Source organism: Chlamydotis macqueenii, chromosome 8 (genome assembly GCF_036417535.1).
Source record: "Chlamydotis macqueenii isolate bChlMac1 chromosome 8, bChlMac1.mat, whole genome shotgun sequence".
Taxonomy (NCBI): domain Eukaryota; kingdom Metazoa; phylum Chordata; class Aves; order Otidiformes; family Otididae; genus Chlamydotis; species Chlamydotis macqueenii.
The window spans coordinates 36,361,984-36,382,529 of record NC_141563.1 but is presented as its reverse complement, the minus strand read 5'-3'; the positions used below and the strand labels follow the sequence as shown (position 1 = coordinate 36,382,529).

Genomic DNA, 20,546 nt, shown 5'->3' with positions numbered 1-20,546 from the left:
TCATACTGTTAGGAAAATTAGGACAAATCATAGTTTAGTTTTGAAAATCAGACTTACTATCATATACATTTTCCAGAAACAGCACAGCATAACTGAAAAATCTATTTTCCCCACAGAAGATACAGGATGTTATCACAAATACAGCTGACCTCCTTTCCCAAGGTAAGTAAATGCCCGACAGGAATGTGGGACAAGCTTTAGAAATACAGGAAGCATGTGCAATCAGAATAATTGATCCTGCTTTATTACAACAAAACTGATGTGATTTACATAAATAATAAACATTTTGGACCAGGTGATGTCCAGAGGTCCCTTCCAACTTCAACCATTTTGTGATTTAAACAATTTTAAATATAGGTATAAAAATCACAAACATTTTTAAGGAGTTTTTTTCCACCTAGGTTTTTATATTTCACATAATATGGGAAGCCACCTCATCTATTTTTTTTTCTATTCCAAGCTTGCAGCATATTTCTTCAGTTGTTATCTAGTTGAATTTGAAATTATCTAAGAAATAAGACTTCAATCTATTTCACAGGGTATTATCCTACAGCCTGAAACAATATTTCAAAGAAGAAAACAAAAGAGCCCCACACTGCTCCGAAACAGCATTACTCCTCCTGAACTTCTGCTTTTCATCCCACCGTTCCTCCTTAATCTTCCCGTTACCCTAAACGTTTCCTTCCATTCCATGGGACTGAGAGATTTCAAATATGTAAAGCAGTGACTGGGCATATTACCTTCTGCTTAGGCTACCAGCCTGATGACAGTTTTATTATCCTTTTTAATCCTCCGGGCAAATCTCCATCCCCGTTATCGTTCTAACTTTTCATATCTAGCCCTCAATTAATTCCCACCAGCCTAACGGCTTCATGACGGCTACGAGGCCACCCCAGCTGAAGTCAGCGTTTCCGAGGTTCGGTCTCGGACTCAGCCACCCAAAATTATACCGAATTGCGTTCTGTTTTGTTTTTAACGTTGCATCTAATCTGCGGCCCACGATCACCATCTGGAGAACAGCGTGCAGCACTACAAGCCCAGATTTCCCACCACGTACGCGCGCCCGCCCTCGCCGTGCACGCGCCCTTCAGAACGCGGTCACGCGCTCACGCGCCCTTCCTCACACACCCCAACTTCAGGAAGATTTTCAGATGGACATGGAAAACAGGATCAATCCCTCAGAATTTTCTTTTTAGATTCAGACCACCAACCTGCACAATAAAATTCTTTTAGATCTGGTCACTGAGTAACGACTCGCAATAACACAGCGCGCTCAGACACACCAAACACTAGCTTGCTGGTTAATTATGAATGCTGTGGGGAAAACAAACAAACAAACAATCTTTAGAAGTAAAGGCAGACTAATGGTTAGCTGTTTTTTTTTAGTAAGTGGCAAGAATGTGACTCAAATAGCGACCAACTCTGTTAACAGACAACTTCCTTCAAACCTAGCGAGTCCTCAGTTTGCTCTCCCAGAAAAGCGAGGTAGCTTTTGCACGGGACTATTAGCAACATACATCCTTAAACACAGCATTTAATATCATAGTCTAAAGGTTTAACACAATCTCTAGCCCCTAAAAAAGTACACTCCTTACTATATTTAATATTAACCATATCAACTCTTCATAGATTTCTTGAGGCCTTCATTTCCTTACACTTTGGGACTCATCACAGAACTTACTTCCGTTTCAGCACAGAAACTTGATGGAAAACTGTCAAAACGTCTCCACAGACCGCAGTCAAATGTGTAGAAATGGTGTAAATCAGAAGCTAGCTGTCAAACCTGACCCAGGAGCTGGCACGTACCAAAAAACAGGGCGAAAGAACTCTTTTGGATGCTCTAAGTGTAGCTACAAATATACTCCTCACACCCTCACTCTTCCCTCTTGCCTGGATTTATCATCACAAAGCTTTATTTTACAGACAAAATTTGTGCAAAAGAAGCTTCTACACCCAGGAAGTAAGAAGTAAGACCACTTGAAGGTCTATACCCCGCACGTCTCTCCCCTGCACGAGTCAGAAGAGCTGTTTTGTACGTGTACTGCCTTGCCATTTTCACACTAAATCTGATCACGTCGCGGCTGGCTTCGAATTATTGCTTTGGAGTCAGCCTGCCCATCTTTTCTTTGTTGGTTACAGACCTTGTCAGACCAGCACCGATCTCAAGAAAGCACAGTTCTAATAAAAAATTAGGGAAAAAAAAAAAAAAAACCCAGCTCAGGAGCAGATTTTTTAGGTTCCCGTGTATCTTAAGTTAAAACATTTATGTAAGCCACGCCTCAGTCTCTCATGATTCTTACTTTGGTATTACCACTGGAAGCAAAATCTAAGGTGATTTCTGAGAAATGTGGCAGAAAAACTACTTACGGAAGGAATAGGCTTATTTTCCTCTGCCCCTCCCAAATAATACGTTCCGTATTTGAACTCTCCCATTCTTTTCTTCAAACCCCAGCGGACACAATCCCGGGAACACCAACCTTTCCATGCCCGGCGCGTTCTCAGCCCACAGCCTGCAGCACAGTGCTGATGCTGAGGTTTAATTTGGTGCCATTTCAGTGATGACAGAACCAAATTTCACCTAACCAGTAGCGAACAGCGTTTTAAAAAAAGAAAATAAAGTGCTGAAGCTGCCATTGACAGGTAGGGCTTGGCAAAGCGCTTGGTAACACACAGAGCTGTGCCGGATGGATGCGCGGTGGTGGGAAGCACTGCGTTTCCCAGCTCTGGCATCTCCTAAAGCGCTGCCGGAAGAACCACGGATATATTATCACACGTAAACTCCCTTCCCCAGGATTTCAGTTTAGAAATCTCATTTGATAACAGATATTTGCCACTTGGCTTTTTGCTCAGTACAGAAGACAACCAGTGCAACGTTTTGGAGCAACGGAGATCAGAGCAAGCCTAAATAAACCACCCAGAAGAACAGGGAACAGCATTCCAGCACTAGAAAAATAAAAAGGTAAATAATGACCATAGAGCAGAGATTTTGTACTAATGGAAGAACTCAAGAACAGCTCAGCAGAACGCACACCCCAAATCCAGGCGGTGAGAGTTTCCCCAGGGATTTAATCACGTCAACAGGAGAAAAGAGAAACAACCCCAACAGAGGCAGAGCTCCTGCACCTCACAGTTCAGAGCATCCTCCGGTGATCGGGTTTTGATTTCTCCCTTCCTCTCCAGAAACTTTGTTATTGTTTTCATGGTTAGGACGATAAATTTCCGCAAAGACTTGCGGAAACAGGAAACAAAACCCCAAACTGAAGCAACTTGGTCCAGAGGAGGGCCACGAAGATGATAAAAGGGCTGGAGCACCTCTCTTATGAGGACAGGCTGAGAGAGTTGGGGCTGTTCAGCCTGGAGAAGAGGAGGCTCTGGGGAGACCTGATAGCAGTCTTCCAGTGCCTCAAGGGGGCCTACAAGAAAGATGGGGAAAGGCTGTTTAGTAGGGCCTGTTGCGATAGGACGAGAGGTAATGGTTTTTAAATAGAGGGGGGCAGATTTAGATTAGAAATTAGGAAAAAAATTTTTACGATGCGAGTTATAGAACACTGGAACAGGTTGCCCAGAAAGGTGGTGGAGGCCCCATCCCTGGAAACGTTCAAGGCCAGGCTGGATGAGGCTCTGAGCAACCTGATCTGGTTGGAGATGTCCCTGCTCCTTGCAGGGGGGTTGGACTGGATGACCTTTGAAGGTCCCTTCCAACCCAAACCATTCTATGATTCTATGATTCGGTATGAAATGCCCGTGGAAAGCCTGACTTCCACCCTACCTGCCCTAGTAAAATCAACAGTGTCCCTTACAGAAATTTTGTTTTTCTTTCTGAAGATACAATCACTGTAACAGTGTAACGAGGAACTGGAATATCAGCACGACAAGGTACGTGTCATCATTATACCGCTAGGAAGCTCTTTCACAACCTCCCCGTCATCACCAAAAAAGATGATAGCTACTACGCACACTAGACAAAGGAAATACAGACATTATTTCTAGGAACCATCTTGCATGTCGTAATAATGAGGTGTTTCACACCTGTCTTTGGGGTTTCACACGCACAGAATTAGATTACAGAAAGCTCAGGCAAACCTACACACTTCTGAACGAGCCTTAGAAAGCGTCTCCAAGCTACAACTCTGTGAACCCTCAGGAAAAAAAAACCACACACTAAGTGAATGCTAAACAATTTGTGTTGGCCCTATAAGAGTCAGGATGATTTACCTTACAGAAAATCTACATTCGAACCTTAGGTTGTTTACGCATTTTAGCTGTGTGGGCCCAAATGTCTTAGACCGAGGCCACTTACATTTAAATTTCAGTAAGAGTTTCCTTTTGTATGATTCACCAACTCCACTGCCGTAACGGCATCAATGAACTTGGCCTTGTACAAGACTGTCTACCTTTCGGAACGTAAACAGAGGCCAGGAAACCTCTGCATCCTGAAGCTAAACCCAGGGAATAAATTGAGTCAACACTTCCCATAGCCCAGAGACATCATGTTAGAGGCCTAAAGCTGTGCAACCCCAATATTCAGTGCTGCAATAACGGGGTGGATTTCTGGATTAACGAAGATACACGTCATGCTACCAAGGAATAGCAAGCACACTGCCAGTGCCTTCCACCGAAACCCTGGGAAACACAAGACAACTGGCAGAAGACAAATCAAGAGAGATTCTGACCAGAAACACAGAGACTTTTTTCTGAGCTGAGGACGGTCACGCAGCAGAACAGGTTGCCCTGAGAGGACGTGAAGTCTCCATCCTTGGAGGTTTTTGAGATCAGGCTAGACAAAGCCCCCTGAGCCACCTGGTCTGACCTCACAGCTGACCTGTGCTCCGGTCTCCTTGGTCAATCCCAGTGCAGAAGCTGTACACTACATTCAACATCAGACCAAGTAACGTGTTCCTACCATGGCGTCCTGATGTTCTGTGTTTCACCCGTTACTCTTTTCCTTCCAATCTTTAACAATTAATTTGGGGTTTGACCATTAATTAGCACCGAACTTGCAACTCTATTGGGCTTCCATCCTATACCCAGGATCTTGCTCCTGAGCAGTAACGTTATTTTGCAGATGCAGTTCTTTCCTGCTCAGATATATCACTTTGTATTTATCCGCACGGACATTTTTCTATCACTTTATTGGCCACTCACCGAGTCTCTTAACACTCATATAATTCCAAAGCTCTTTCAGCACAACGGCCCACACTGGGCTTCCCCGAATACAACCTGCCTCTGGGGTACACTTCACGCAGAAATGAACCGCAATATGGAAGCCCAGACAGCTCAGGGACCAGATCCCGCTTGCACCGCTCCTACACAAAAAAAATCTCAGTCACGCCTGCGTTCCCTGAGCGTGGTCAGGCTCCGAGTAACTGGTAAGGAACTGGCTGGCATGGAGCAGAGAGCAGCGCTAAGCTGTTCAGAAGCCCTTGATGACTCGAACTTAAACAGAAAATGGGAAAGATGTTGAGCGACACAATGTGCTTACAGATTCTGCTGTAATGGAAGAGAGGAGCTGCAGTGCCCCCTTGTGTTACAAGGGAAATAAATAATAAAACCATTGCGATCCCTCACACGTTCCTAAATCGCGTAATTAAGCGGTATTCAAAGACCAGAACTAATTCATTCTCCAAAGCACTCCTTATGAACAAGCTCTCAATTGTCTTGCAGTCAAGATCACAAATTGCTGCAGATACACAAATGGGAACACGTGTAAAATGCTCACAAAGGTAAACCAACTCTTTTATTGTCAAAACCGACAATCCATCCAAAATTAGGTAACTCATTTTGTCACATTTATCCACAGCAATAAAATACAAAAATGGAACAAAAGGCCCTGCTAATTCCGCTTTGATTTCTGTATCGCATCTATTCAAGTGCAGAGCTGAAAAAAAATCCTATTTTCAACAGGAAAACTGCTTTTAAAGGACTCTGACAAATGAATTTATAATGTCCTCTATAATTGTTCAAACACAAAACAAAACACCAGCTCTGAAGAGCGTTGAGCTTAACAGAAGCTAAAACCAGACTCGGACTTGGAAATAAAGACGTGAAGATGCCTTGCAGCCAGCAAATGAAATTGAGAGAGGAGCGTTAAAAACCGAGAAACGAAAGCACACTTGAAACCTGAAGCGGAGCGTACACGTTTTAACGTTGCATTGCAATGCCACTTCAGGATTCACACAGCAGGCTGGCTACCTCACCTTATTTTGCCATTAAAATCCACCACTGCAATTCCAACGCATGACCACTCGGGGGCTTTGGCTTCCTCTCCTCTCTCCAGATGGATTTCCTTGTTTTGGCACTTAACATTCAGTTTCTGTTTTGGAACTCACCTCTTAGCGATCCCCTTTTAATCAGCTCTCTGATAGTTTCTTTGGGACTTTTCTGCAGCTCAACATTAAATTCAAATGCTTTTCCAAGCCTTTCTTCTAACGCTTGGACAGGAAACAGCCAGAGAACTAGCGCTTTTTTCCCCTCAATCTGTTGTGGAAGAGTCTACCACCTTCCTGAGCTCTTCTGTGAGTGGAAAGCTAGCAAAGCAAATCCTCTGGCCAAGAGGCGAATTTACGACGCAGAAGCTTCAGGAAGATGCACCAAAAAAGCGAACACAGGAGAGGTTTTAACTGAAGTAGAATTTCAAAAAAGGCAATTACTTTGTAAACTTACATCCATGATACACCAACGGATAGACATCAACAATATTGATTAATAAACACAAGATAACTTCCTCGTGCCTTTCAATAAAAAAAAAAAGAGAAAAAAAATAAAACAGAAAACAAAACAAACAAAAATCCCTAAAAAAATCCCAACTCCATGAGATTCAGAACAAAGGAAAATAACCTACCAGTCTTGGTAAGTGGTGATTGCGATACTTGGAGGTGTCAACAAAGGTAGAGTCGTCGGTCTACAGACGATGTCTCTGTCGGGTGTCCTTGCTTTTTCTGTTTGTCTTTGGGACAGTGGTGGTAACTGCAAATTACCAGAACAACACCTTCTTCCTCTCCAGAGGTCTATGCCCAGGGCGTGGGTGGAAGTACTGTAGGACTTACTCAGCCCACATTCCAGGTAATCCAGAGCATTCTGTAAAGACAGAGGAGTTCTGCAAATAAGTGTTTCCCCCACGAGGATAAAACACATTCAATTGTTGTTCTACAGCCATAGCTACTGACAAAAGTATGATGAAGTCTTGGCAGAGCCTGACTGCGCTGCATTGTTCCTTTATCACGTTATGAACGAACTTGAAAATTCACTCTTATCTTGCCTAAGCTCAATTCAACGGCTAATTCTAATCTAGCTGAAGACATCAATAATCCAGGTCATTTTGGTGAGATGTTAAACTTTCGATATTTTGAACCTTTTCAGAGAACATTGCACTCAACATCCATCTAAAGTATCATTCCTCTCTACAGCACAAACACATTGGTCTGCCACTATTTTGATTAATCACCAGCCAGAGAAAAGTGCCAAGAATACCGGACTTGGACACATCCTGAATGATCCCAGAGTTATTCCATGAGAGGAACTCCCAGCAAGGCTACCCTACCCTACGTCTGATATTACTTGTAGAAATAGTCTCAAAAAAAGGTTTTGATCAGTTGAAGCAGTTTTTCCTCTTCTAGTTTCTACTGATTTTTATTTTAAAACATCCCCATGATCACAGAACTGGCTGTCAGTTTTCTCAAACCCAAGCCAGAAGTTCTCCCACAGCAGAACAGCACTTCAAGGGGGTTGTCAGTTTTGGTCTTACTTAGAGAATTTAGCTAGTCAAATATAGTTGTCCAATGTAAATGAGAATATTTCTGTATGGCATGTGACGAGCTACAAGTAGATGCTGGAGAGTTATTATAATTTGTATCTATATATATGGCAGCCCCTCTACATTTTTCCTCATCTTCTACCTGCTCCTGAATTTTGTTCTCTGCCCTACTCTCTCCACCCTTCACAGACCCTTCCAATCCCACCTTACAGCCTCCCCAAATCCCTTGGCTCACTTTCCCTACAAACTGCTACCAATGCGCTCCCCCCAGCCAGCACTGAGTGACTTCAAAAACCAGCAAGTGGTTCAGTTTTCCATAATCTGTTATTAGGTCCTTCATGAACAACTGCAAAGTAGCATGAGTCCTCCATTGCCTCATAGCTTCCATTGGAAGCTATCTTCTAGGGCATGGTTTCAGGACACAGTTTAGTAGGCACGGTGGTGTTGGGTTGATAGTCGGACTTGATGATCTTGGAGGTCTCTTCCAACCTTAAAATTCTGTAATTCTATGATTCTCCATCGTCATGAGACTATTAAAGTAAACAACTCTGATACTGTCAATTTTCTCAATCTTCCCTACTTGCTTGCTCATCACACAACCACATGAAGCATCCAGACAGGAAACGACATGGCCCACAGCTACTTTACTCCTCGCAGATAGCCTCAAGTGCTACAAGCCATGCTGGTACAGATCTACAAAGTTACCAAGGCATCAAAACCATAATGACCTAGATAGAAGTTCAAAGTATTTGGCATGCTGCATTTCCAAAAATACGCCAGAGATCTTCAGTGATCCAAACCCTACTCTTTCACAGAAAAAAAAAAAAAAATAAAAATAAAAAAAAAAAGTCAAAAATACTCCTAGGAACCCCAGAAAGGAAAGCCTGCCTTCTATCTGAGGATCTGACTTAACCTGTCTTTATTAATAAACTTTATAAGACTGTTTAATTTTTTTGTTATCGTTTCAGAAGTGTACAACTTCCCGTTAGATTTCAGATGCCTGCTTTCATTAAAATCTGACTACGAAGCGGTGCAACACGCGGTCCAGGAGTGTAAAGGAAACCCACATTTATTGGAGGAGTGCTACAGGATGCACTAACTACCAGGTTCCACTCCTCCACTGTATTTCCATACACAATCCGTGTGGTTTCCCATCTCCGGTGAGCCCCAGCTGTGACAAACAAGACAATTAAGGCTGTGGTTATCACGCCATCATTACAAACCGATACATTTCTCCAGAGAACGGGGACCAGATTTTAATTAATAGGGGATTACGATGATGATTAGCAAGCGTAGTAATGGAATAACACATGCACTATCACATTAGGTGTTCAGCAGCTACAGCGGGGAGAGACGCTGAAACACAAGTGCAGCACGTGCACAAAGCTGGGATCCAGAGCAGAGCATCCGTGAGGGACGCAGGTGTCCTGCTGCAAACCCTGCTGCCTGCCAGCGTCCCACCGACCAAACACCAGGGAAGCGTACGTTCTGCATAAGGCTCCTCCAAACTTTTCACAGTCTTGGGTTAACTGGTTTGTTTTCAAGTGTGCCGGGATTATTTTCTGCTTGTTATACGAGCCACAACAACTCCAAGGAGATCAATGAGCAACCAAAACAAAACCAGCTGATACTTACAAAATAAGACAAAACTGCTTATATCATTTTCATAAACTATCAAGAAAAATAAAATGTGCCTTTAGAAGAAACTTACCTCATCTGCAGTTACTGTCATGACACTTCTGCTCTTCTTCATTATCGAGATCAGAGCGCAACCCGTTATTAAAACCTGTTGTTGTTAAATCAAGTTTCTTCAGATGGGCAACCTGAAAGAAAAAAAAAAAAAAAAAAAAAAAAAAAAAAGTATTTTTGAGAAACAAACTGGTTTTGATAGCAAACTACGGGGCTAACTGGTGACATCACAGCTGATTGATAACCTACTGCTCACTTTCACAAAACACTTGGTAGCACGTTATGCAACTGTAGCTCTCTATCAGTAAAAGGACAATTCAATATTTATTAAAATAATGTTAAAAGTAACCAGTATTCACAAGGCTCTGCAATCTAAGCAAACCTTGAAACATGTCTAGTAAGACAGGATCAAAGCTCACAGGGTCTACTTGCAGAGAATTTGGCTTTTTTTAGAGGTACAGTACAGAAGGTCTCCAAGAGCGGCTTGAGCTGGCTCTCCCAGGAGAAAAGGAATTGCATTTGTATGCGACTGATCTAATCATAACTCACAAAGATGGTTTGTCATTACACTGGCACGCACATACCACCTCAGCCACCAAATCCCAGCCTCCCGTAGAGCGTGACACTGCGGCCACCGGGAACGACGCAGGAGTGCTAGGGAATGAAACGCAGCCGAGCGCCTGAAACAGCGGGGAAACCAGCACAGAGCAACAAACCCCCCTGGAGCACTCCCAGGACCCCGCTCTTTCCTTCCGTGGATTCAGTGCTGATAATAAAAGCTACATTCATGATGATACAGCGAGAACACGGTGGGTTGTGGGTTTTTTTTTTTTCCCTTTCCCCAAAGAACAGGTGGGGCTGGAATGCCACTGTGGCGTGCTGATGGATTGTCTCCTCTGCCTGGAAGGATTATCCGTGAGGTGGAAGACTGCTGAAGGGCCACTCTTCATAAACCGGTGCTGAAGCCACCGCAACAAGCTGTGCAACGGTTTCGGGCTTGGCGACATTAGACTTCTAACACGACGCTGAGTCTGGGAAATCAGGGATTTGGAACTGCATTCGGATCACCCGCTCACACAGCACGAGTTCAGGAGAGCAATACACAATTCAGACTGCCTGCAAAAATGGGCTGCCAGACCCTGGTCCTCTACCCAGCTGCTGAGGAGCGGACGTGGCATCAAAATTAGGCACCTAATTCTCTTCCCTGCCGTTGCCAGCAGTCGGGATCCCAGAAAGCAGGCAGCCTGCCCCACTCACTTTTATTGTGGGGTTCAACGCCCCGGCAGCAGGTTCTGAAAGCCATCTGAGACAGCAACTGCTGGTGGTACAAACCTGCTCTTTGGTTCCCACCCCACAGCGAATTCAGGAGCAGCATCTGAACACAGAGTGGTGCCTCTCATGACAGAGGTCTCAGGCCATCGCAGCCTCTGGCAGCCAACCGCTCATCTGCTCTTCCATGCACAAGAGGAGAGCTGTAAGGAACCTGCTTCCCTCTAAACCTCACCACTCTGGGCAAAAAAAAAAAAAAAAAAAAAAAAGAATGAGAGAGAGAGAAAGGGAACAAAACAAACTCAGAAGGAACAGTGACACACAACGCCAGCGCTGTAGCTGAGTCTGCCCGCAGTTCTGGCTGTGGCACAGGCACCTCCAGTTGTTTTCATTTCCCTGGGGTTCGTACATCCAACACACATACGTCCCCCTCCAGCGTCAGCCAAAGCATCCGGAGCGCTCAGATCCATGCCAGGCACAACCCACTGCCATTTCAGCACGCGTGCCAGCACACAGGGCTGCACGCCTCATCCTGTGTGAAGCAGCATTGCAAAAGAGCCGAGGGATCTGTCTTCTAAAGCACCTACACAGCCTCCCTCCAGAAAAGGATGAGCAGGACCATCCTGGAGCAAAGGACAGCAAAGAACAGAAATCACTCTGCAACACCTTCTGCTCTCCTCTCAGCATCCATCGCTGGCTGTCACCAGAGCCAGGTCGGTGGGAAAACCAAATTTATGGCCTCATCCAGAACCCTCCTCTGACGACAACAGGCCACGTGCACGCGCCGGCCAAGCAATCAGGGTGGGTCCAGGCACCGCAGCGGTGCAATGGCTATCGAAAACCCCACACGCGGCAGCACGGCTGCGCGGCAGCGTCACCTCTCTCTGCAAACCTCATCTAGCTTTTGATCCATCCCACAATTAGATGAGTGGGCTGTGAGAGAGAAAAGTCATTGCCCTATTACCAGCATAGAAGTCATCAGAATAAAATTCTAGAATAGGTGTAACAATGTTATCAACCTTCAACAATTGGGAGAAACAAAAAAGCCCTGTTACAAAAAGAATCCAAAACTGACAGCAGATAGCAAACTACATGACACTGTCTCAGCTATCACGCAGGTAAAGATGACCATGACAGCGGTATATATGCACAGATTAGGAATAACACGGCATGTCTACTTGCTGCCAGAAATAAACACATATTCCACTGTAATATACAGACAAAATTCATAGAAAATCCAAAAGTATGAGAGTCTAAGAGCATCTCCTAAATTTTGCTGAACTTCAGGATCAGAACCAACACCAGGAGATGAGACACGGAGAGACGTACCGACTGACTAGCAGATCGTTTCTGTGGCAGCCTGAGTTCTCTTACACCACAACTTCCTTTCCTTTATAAATATTTATCAATTTGTCAAAGCAAGTTTAACCAGAACATGAACTATTATAAAAAACTTACATATTTTGCTCAATGTGGATTGCATTTCTGAAGAGCCTACGAGGAAAAGCTAAGACTTCTGTTAGTCATGACTAAATTACTGTTAAAATCTGAGTCATTCCTTTCTTGTGTCTTTACATAAAAGATCTGACACCGGGGACGAACATCTAGGGTAAAAAAAATAAACCAAAAACTCTCAAAAGAGGCATACTGGAAAATTCTCCCCATGCACATTTTGTAATTCATGCAATCTTTTGTTACAAGCAAAGCGTTTCTCTCCACTACCCAAAATCTCCAAAATGAAACGCCATCCCAGCAGCCTGGTTAGGTGTGGGTAACAGGGAATGCCTAAAAGCAGCGAGGCTTTGTGGTTGATATGAGACTGCGACAAAAACCAGTATTTCGGTGCTGCAGCTGGGTCTAATCCATTTTCCTGGAATATATCCTAGGCAGGGTGAGAGAATTCTTTTTACACCAAGCTGACCTAGTTCTTCCACCTGAAGTTCTTCTTCAGTGACAAGTGTTTTTCAAAACCGACAGTAAACGCTCCGGCAATTCCAGAGCGATAAAGCCTTATAGCAAAGGTATGAATTACCAGGTTCAAAACTGGCAACTGACAGCGGTGAGGATAAAACTACGTGGACGCATGTGATAAAGCCTGCTTTTCCTACACGATTTGTTAAAAACAGCCATTCAACTCATCCAGTGTGAAACCCACTATTTAAAGAAATTCCTAAAACGCATCTTCACGTGCAAGTTCTGGGATGACCTGGGATACAAGACACACGTTTCGCCACGTTGCTGTTTCCCCACACATTTTGGCTTCTGCACGGGCAGGTTTACAGCCACAGGGTTACAAGGACAAGCAGATCAACCCTCTCATCCCTAAGGATACTCCCGTCCCCGAGGAAACCCGGGCAAGGCAGGGCCGGGAGGATTACATTTTTGCTGCTCACGCAGTGCTAGTTCTTTGGATTAATAGAAGGGTTTGGCAAGCAGAGCTGTTTACCTGGCTCCTTTCATACCCTAAATTAATTTCCTCCCACTTTTCAAGACATAAAGATTGAAAAACCAAAAGAAAACCCGGTGAAACTCGGATAACGCGGCACGTTCTGCAGTGCCATACCTGCTTCTTCCCAACCGCCAGCGGCTCTGCCAGGGACACATTCCCGGGACAGCGTCTTTCCCAGCAACAAAATGCTGATTCTTACAGGCTCAGCAAAACCCGAAGATGGTCATGGAAAAAAAAAAAAAGAAACTTGAATGGTGAATTAATAGAGAAGGTTTACCGAGGAAAGAGCTGGGATGAAGGGGATTTCCGATCACATCATTTGTGAGCTGGGATTCACAACTTGATTCTCCTTAAGGACCATCAAAACTTCACAGGGTGAAGTAGATGTTCAGACAGGGTGATAGTCATCCAAAATGAAAAAAAAAAAAAAGTTATAATCTTGGGTCTAGCTCTCCCAGACAAAACACACGGGCTCTTACTTCAGGCTTGGAAACGGCACACGGCTCCTTGTAAGAAAAATAAACCCTACGTGGATTTAACGTTGGGCAAAGGCACGCTGGGGTATAAACAGCAACTGGTATCTTAACAGTGGTGGGTTTGTATTTTACCCTAAACAAAACCAGCAATTTCAAAACGCGAGAGCGGTTCTCAGCCCTGGGATTGCTAAGGCGGCCAGCTCGCTCACCGAAAAGGAAATGGAGGTCAGGGCCAACTGGTCGCACAGCACGGCGGCCGCACCGCAGGGACCGGAGCCGCGCTCCTGCCGCAGGAACGAACGTGCGGCGTGTTCACGGGCTGTACGGACAACAGAACAGCAGAGAAATACCAGTCAAATGTTGCTGCTGAAATTACATTACCCTGAAAAATTCTGGGGTTTTTACCAATTTATTTTTGCATCACGCATACACAAGACTTGAGCCATGGAAGAATTAACTGTAATTTTTTTTTTTTTTTCCCACCAATTTAAGCACTAGGCTCATTTTTTTCCAGTATTGAGCCCTAAACTTTCAGTTCTGTGACTACCACTGTTACGTCCAGCTACTTGGACACAGCCTCCCAGAAACATATACATAAGAACTTCCCAAACAGCCCTTTTTACTCCGTATTTAGAGAGCAAAAAGCTGTTTTTTTCCAGTTGTCTTTTCCCATTTCTTGTGAGCAGAAACAAGCAAACCGGTCTGCAGAGCTTACAGCAGCTCCAAGAAACTTGCTCCTCCTCAGAAAAGCCAAGCCGTTATAATTTTCATAAAATGCTGACAATATTTCAGAGCGCTGCACAAAATAAAAGCCAGGGTATCTATTAGGACAAATGCTTGCAACTTATGAAAACCAACTCAGAAAAGAGGGATTTGCCCCGAGAGGCAGAATTAGCTTTATTTCTTATCACTGCAGCTCTCACATAAACCGAGTTTGCTACAGAAGCACTAAGGACCCGGCAGCGTCATCCGAGCGGAGACGCGGCGACGGCAGCTTGTGCTCCTCCACGGCTTTCTCCCAGCCGCCAACCCGCGGACCACGGGCTGGGTATGCAAACCAAGCCCAAAACAGCTGGCTGTTCGTAAGCTGTGGGGCATCTGTGCAACGCCGTCAAGTCACTAATTTATCTACAACAGAAATTAAACCAATTATTCGATCACAAAGAGTGAACACTACACGCCGGACACTTTGTACGTATTTGAGGACGTTCTGTCAAAGCCGTGCGGGGCCAAACAAAGAACTTCAAAAAGCCCACCTCCCTTGCCACGTTACTACGGGGTAAGCGATCCTTATTAAACCAGTGTCTTAACTTCCATTAGGAGGTTTCTTACCGAGATATCGCCAAGGTTAAGAGGATTGCAGAGACTCATCTTTTCTCTGCCAACCTAATAATTAAAGCCGAGAATAACCAAGTCTGTCTGTTCCAAGAAGTCCCAGTAACTCTTTGATTTCCAGCAAAGGGTACAATCGGGTTGTCATTGCTCTTCATTCAATTCACTTACAATAGGAAAACCAAACACTAATTTGAACCTATAATTACATCGCTTACTGTCCATAGGCCCAATGTGCTCTGCAGAACTCCCGTGAAACACAAACGATATTTTTCCACTATTACTGCTGAGAAAATGTGACCGCATTTTTTTCAGGAAATGTTTACGCAAACGTTAACAACCAGAAGAAAGAGTTGCAGAAAACACTATTTTATTTTCTTTACTATGTTAATGATTTTTAAATCTTGTATTTCTAAAACAGTTTGTCTACTATTGCAGTCAAACGTAGTTAATTTAAAAATCAGTTCTGACAGCAACGAAGGATGCGGTTTGATAGTGCTACCTACCAGCACATACAGGAGTTTCAAGGCAATTACTTAGGGAAGCGAAGCACGCTATTAAAGGATGCAATTTATACCTTTCTTGTTCCACGTGCAAGTGACTGGCAGAGCCTCCCACTCCTGGGAGCGGAGCTGCACAGCATTCAGAGAGCAGAGAACAATTATTAACCATGCTTTAAAAAAAAAAAAAGTCAGTTTAAAAATAAAATTTAAAAGTGTGACAGAAAATGCAGGCAACACACACTCTCCCCTTTTCAGATTGGTGGGTTGCTTTTTTTTCAAATAGATGTCCTGTTCCCCACGTGTATTTATCAGGAGAGCAGCACAAGGCGCTAAGCCTCGCTAGCCCGCGCAGACAGCGGAAACGCTGCGGCTCAGGCGGGATTAGCATGTGCCGGATGAACAGCGCGGGGAAACACTCGCTGGGGCACCGCCAGCTAACGCCGCGCTCGCCTCGCGCCCCCGAGCTCCTTCTCACCTTCCTAAACTCACCCAGACGCTGCTCTGGTCCACGAGGAAAAGGTCTCAGATCCTCAGATCTCTCTTTCCCCTATGGTTTTTATGGAAGGAGCCAAGTTCAAACAGGCTGCAAGAAGGATTTTTTTTTCTATTTTTAAATACTGGAGCCATGCAGCAAGCAACACAATGATCCTAAGCACAGACGTACACAATCAAGCCTGCAAACAAATAGCATCCTCAGCAGAAGACATCCTCCAGAACTCTTGTAATGGAGGAGCATTCCTAACCTTGCCAGTTTTTGCCTTTGAAAAAAACACTAAAGACGAGCGTGGAAAGATGAAATGCAAGATCAGAATTGCAAGAGGTCCCTAGTGAGGGGACCCACAAAAGTAAGAGGAAGTCTTAACTGGCTGAAGGAGAAAGTCCAAGGCACCTACGAGAAATGCTGACAGCCCAGTGACGAGCAGACCCCTCAAATCCTGGATGTTACGCAAGAGCCGGGCTTCGCTACTCCGTTTTACTGCTGCTGCACCTGCATCGTGGGGCAGGAGCTCACCCCACGGAGTGGAGGCCGTGCTGTGGCAGGACCTCGGGCCTGCTGACCAGCTGCGCCTGCCCAACAGGCTCTACGGCCATGGCACAACGCCGCAGCCAAGGTGGGCTGCTCCTGGTCAGGCCCCATGCCAGTAACAGACTTGCTATAAACACTATTTCCACGCTGCTCCAAAAGCTTTCCCCCAACCTGCAAGGCATCAGGCACCACCTCAGTGCCTCCCCAACATCTGAAGGATGTGGAGCTGTTGGAGAGGGTCCAGAGGAGGCCATGAAGGTGCTGAGAGGGCTGGAGCAGCTCTGCTGTGAGGCCGGGCTGGGAGAGCTGGGGCTGTTCAGCCTGGAGAAGAGGAGGCTCCAGGGAGAGCTGAGAGCGGCTCCCAGTGCCCAAAGGGGGCTGTAGGAAAGGTGGGGAGAGACTGTTCAGCAGGGCCTGGTGTGACAGGACAACGGGTAATGGCTTTAAACTGGAAGAGGGGAGATTTAGATTAGACATGAGGAAGAAGTTTTTTACACTGAGGGTGGTGGAACACTGGCCCAGGTTGCCCAGAGAGGTGGTGGATGCCCCATCCCTGGAAACATTCCAGGCCAGGCTGGACGGGGCTCTGAGCAACCTGATGTGGTTGGAGATGTCCCTGCTCCTGGCAGGGGGGTTGGACTGGGTGGGCTTTAACAGTCCCTTCCCACCCAAACCATTCTCTGATTCTACGATTCTAGAAATTCCATAAAAATTAACAAGAATCTCCCTTGAGCCTCCCATAACCCTTCTCACTGTCCTGTTTTATTTGCAGATGGTTCATAAAATGGGAGATGAGGGGCTGAACGAGCACGATCAGATCCCCAGCAGCACCTTCAGACAGGAGCAGGCACTAGCCAGAGCTGGGGCCAGAGCTCTCCGCGCTGCGGCAGGGCTGTTTTCTGCTCCAGGCGGTCATGCTCAGGCAGGTCCCGCTCATCTCAGAGCCCAGCTCAAAACCACAACCCTGCAGCCACGAAACACCACCTCACAGAGCAGCTGAACAGCCTGAGGCAAAACCTCTTCCGTGGCCAATTTCTGTAAATGCTTCCGTAGCGATAACAGCAAGATCAGGTATCCGGTTCTTCTGACCACAGACACACATCAAACCTAAATAAAAAGGGAAAATGATGCTCCGTGCCAAGGTAAACAGCCGCTGCTGACTGATTCCAGCCCCTCGAGTCCTCTCTTCACCAGAAAGAAGGATTCTGCAGCTGATAAATTGCGTTTTCATAAACTGTGCATCCCAGACTGCTCACAAAAGGCAATCTAAGTCCAAGGGAAGAGAAAGAAGAGTCCGGGAGAGACCTCTCCGTGCTGCTAAATGAGTACAAATGGAGGCTACTTGTAGCGTAAGAGCAGCTGGCCACGCACCTTATACTGCTTCTAACAACCCTGCCTGTCTGCAGCATCGGTTTCATTTGACAAATACACAGGAGATTTTTAGATCGCAGATTTTGGGCGGCAGCAGCTGCCATTACTCCGTTATTAAGCACAGGAATAATCATTCCATGCTACGGCGCATGGTCTCAAGAATTGTATGCGATGTACTGGAGCACGCACACCACCTCTCGTAAGAAAATCAACTGTATATCAACAGCAACGTCCCAGCATCTCCCGCCTAAGTTACGGAAACGTTTAATATCATCACCGCACTTTTCACCCACAGACCTCAAAGCCTTTGGCAAGCGTGCTCAGCCTCAGAGCCACGGACATAAAGGCAGAGAAAAAAAAAAAAAAAAAAAAGCACTGACTGAAAATCACTTATCAGGCAGAGCAGAGCCAGACACGGGACGGAGAACCGGCTGCACCGCCCGCTGCGCGGGAGCGCCCGGGGAGAGCACACAAGCTGTGTGCGCAGAGATTAGAAAAGAGAAGCAATTTTAAACTCACGCTCTTTGCCCAACTCCCCTATTTACTATTTATCAACAAACAGTGACATTGTGAGGTTTCAAAAATAACTCAATTAGAGCTAAGGACATTCTCTCAATGTAGGATTTGAGGCCTGTCAGGAGAACTCAACCCCATTCCAAAATTCACGCCTGAAAGCATCTGACCCAACGCTCGCACTTTGAAGAAGTGGTTCATCAAATGGCTCCACTTTTCAGCAATTCTCCTTTGCATGAAGTCCCCTTTTCATACAGAAACAGGGCGTAACTAAAAATTAAATTTCACATCTCATCTGCAAAGGCAAAGCGCGGCATTTGGAGTACTAAAGGGGACACAACAGCATCAGCTCAGCATGGTCAACTGCAAACCTGATTCATCCCAGTTTTTCTTCCATACCAGCACCTTCCAGAATGCAATTTCTGTCTGTCCATCCCATAAAAAAAAAAAATAAAACAAAATTTAAGATTAAAGGAAAAGCCTTTGGGATTCTTCAAATGCACAGATGTTTTCTACCAACCACCAGCTAAGACCGCTGCTATCAAAATGTTTTACTTCATGTATTTTAAGAGGGATCTATGACAACATTTTTGTATTCTGAAAAACTAATTTATAACAAGAGATTTAGAAAAAGCCTGATTTAGAAGAACATTTAAGCTTTCTTATTCCAGGATTTTCTTTTAGCCAAGGCAGATGTTACTGCTTCTTTATAATACTGCTCCGTATCTGATATTTTGCTTTTTGGGAAAATACATGCATTATTCCAGATTTCAGGCTGAAATGATCAGCCATCTTTTTAAAAAGATGAAAAAATACTTTAGATCACACTGCAATTTCCTCAGAAATCAACTGCTATTATGTTAGGTGAAAAGTGGTAACACCAGCGTTTTCCTCAAACTTCTCACTGTAATTTTTTTCCTAGTTATTTAAAACTTTCCAAACCTTTAATTACGTGGGGTGATACTTCCAACACTCAGTGTCTGCCTCATGCTGCATGCTTTAGAAAGTTTTGATCAAATTATATCACTTCAGAGAGCGCAATTAATGAGGAGCGCACTGTTCGGTAACCTCTGCTTGCGGCGTCCCCGTGCTTCAGAGCACAGACCGTTTCACAGGGACGAGCTTGGCGCCACGGTTCTTTCGCGTGCGTCACCAGGAAAACTCTGGCTCTTCTCTCCAAATTATTCAACACTGAAGCTGCAAAAGGAATTGGAAAACGAGAAAGTGCAGAACATAGGGATGTATGGAAGTCCCAGGTTGTTCAAAGCATGGTCGGATGAATCCCAACCTGGTTGCCTCCAGTCTCCCCAAGAAAATGACTACTGCTCTGCACGCAGCTGGTAATTTAGTGAAATAATAGTGACTGAAAATGGAGACTTGATGGCAAAAGTCAACAATTCTGTCTAGAGATGCAATAACCGGTACCATTTCCATAGCCTCCGACCTACAGAGAAGATATTCAACTACCACTAAAGAGGAGGCAGATAATTGCAATTAATATTGCTCTTCTAAGAAGATTTGAAAATTTGGTGGTATAAGGCAGTTCCTCACCTCCACAGCAACGAAGCAAAAGAACGTATTTGAAACATCTGAGTTCTTCTTAAAACAGGTAGTTCTATTGGCCACAGATGATTATGTACTGCCTCATGTATCTTTTTTTCCAGAAATAAAATATTTAGGTATTATCAGTACAGCATTCTTTCCAGTTAAACTTAGGTCAGGGCATGATGCTTTTGCTTCTCCCAGTGCAAAAACTCAAAACAGCGGCATGGCGCAGACACCAGATGACCTTTATATGCCACAAGACATCAGCCTACAAAACGCTGTAAGTCACAACAGTGGTCTAACATTTCCGCAAGGCTTCCCATTTTGTTCATGTGATGTGCTTTACTCGGACAAAGAACGCGCTCCTTTCTCGGTAGGGCAAAGCAGACTTTTCTTCCGGGCAGAAGAAATACCAGCTTTCAAGAAAAAAAGATGTCCTACCCATCCTGTGTTATCCTCCCATGAGCAAGATCACCCACTGGAGACCTGACCTTGCTGCCGCTGCTGCTCTTCCGGACGAAATTCCCACCGGCAAAGCAGCACTGCGGCGCCGAGCGCCAGAGAAGCTTGCGGAGCCCGCCGGCATCATCCAGCGCCTGCCTGCGGACACGCCGCCTGT

General features: G+C 45.0%; 1 protein-coding gene across 1 annotated transcript in view; it reads right to left on the bottom strand.

Moving 5' to 3' along the window:
- PDE4B (phosphodiesterase 4B) overlaps positions 1–20,546 on the bottom strand; it is a 189,618-nt gene that overhangs the window by 156,470 nt on the left and 12,602 nt on the right. Inside the window, exons 2-3 of the mRNA XM_086753164.1 lie at positions 9,465–9,576; positions 6,842–7,077 (exon numbers count right to left, since the gene is read on the bottom strand). Of these exons, the coding sequence (XP_086609290.1) occupies positions 6,842–7,077; positions 9,465–9,506 (278 nt within the window). The 5' untranslated portion in view covers positions 9,507–9,576. The remainder of the gene's footprint in view (positions 1–6,841; positions 7,078–9,464; positions 9,577–20,546) is intronic.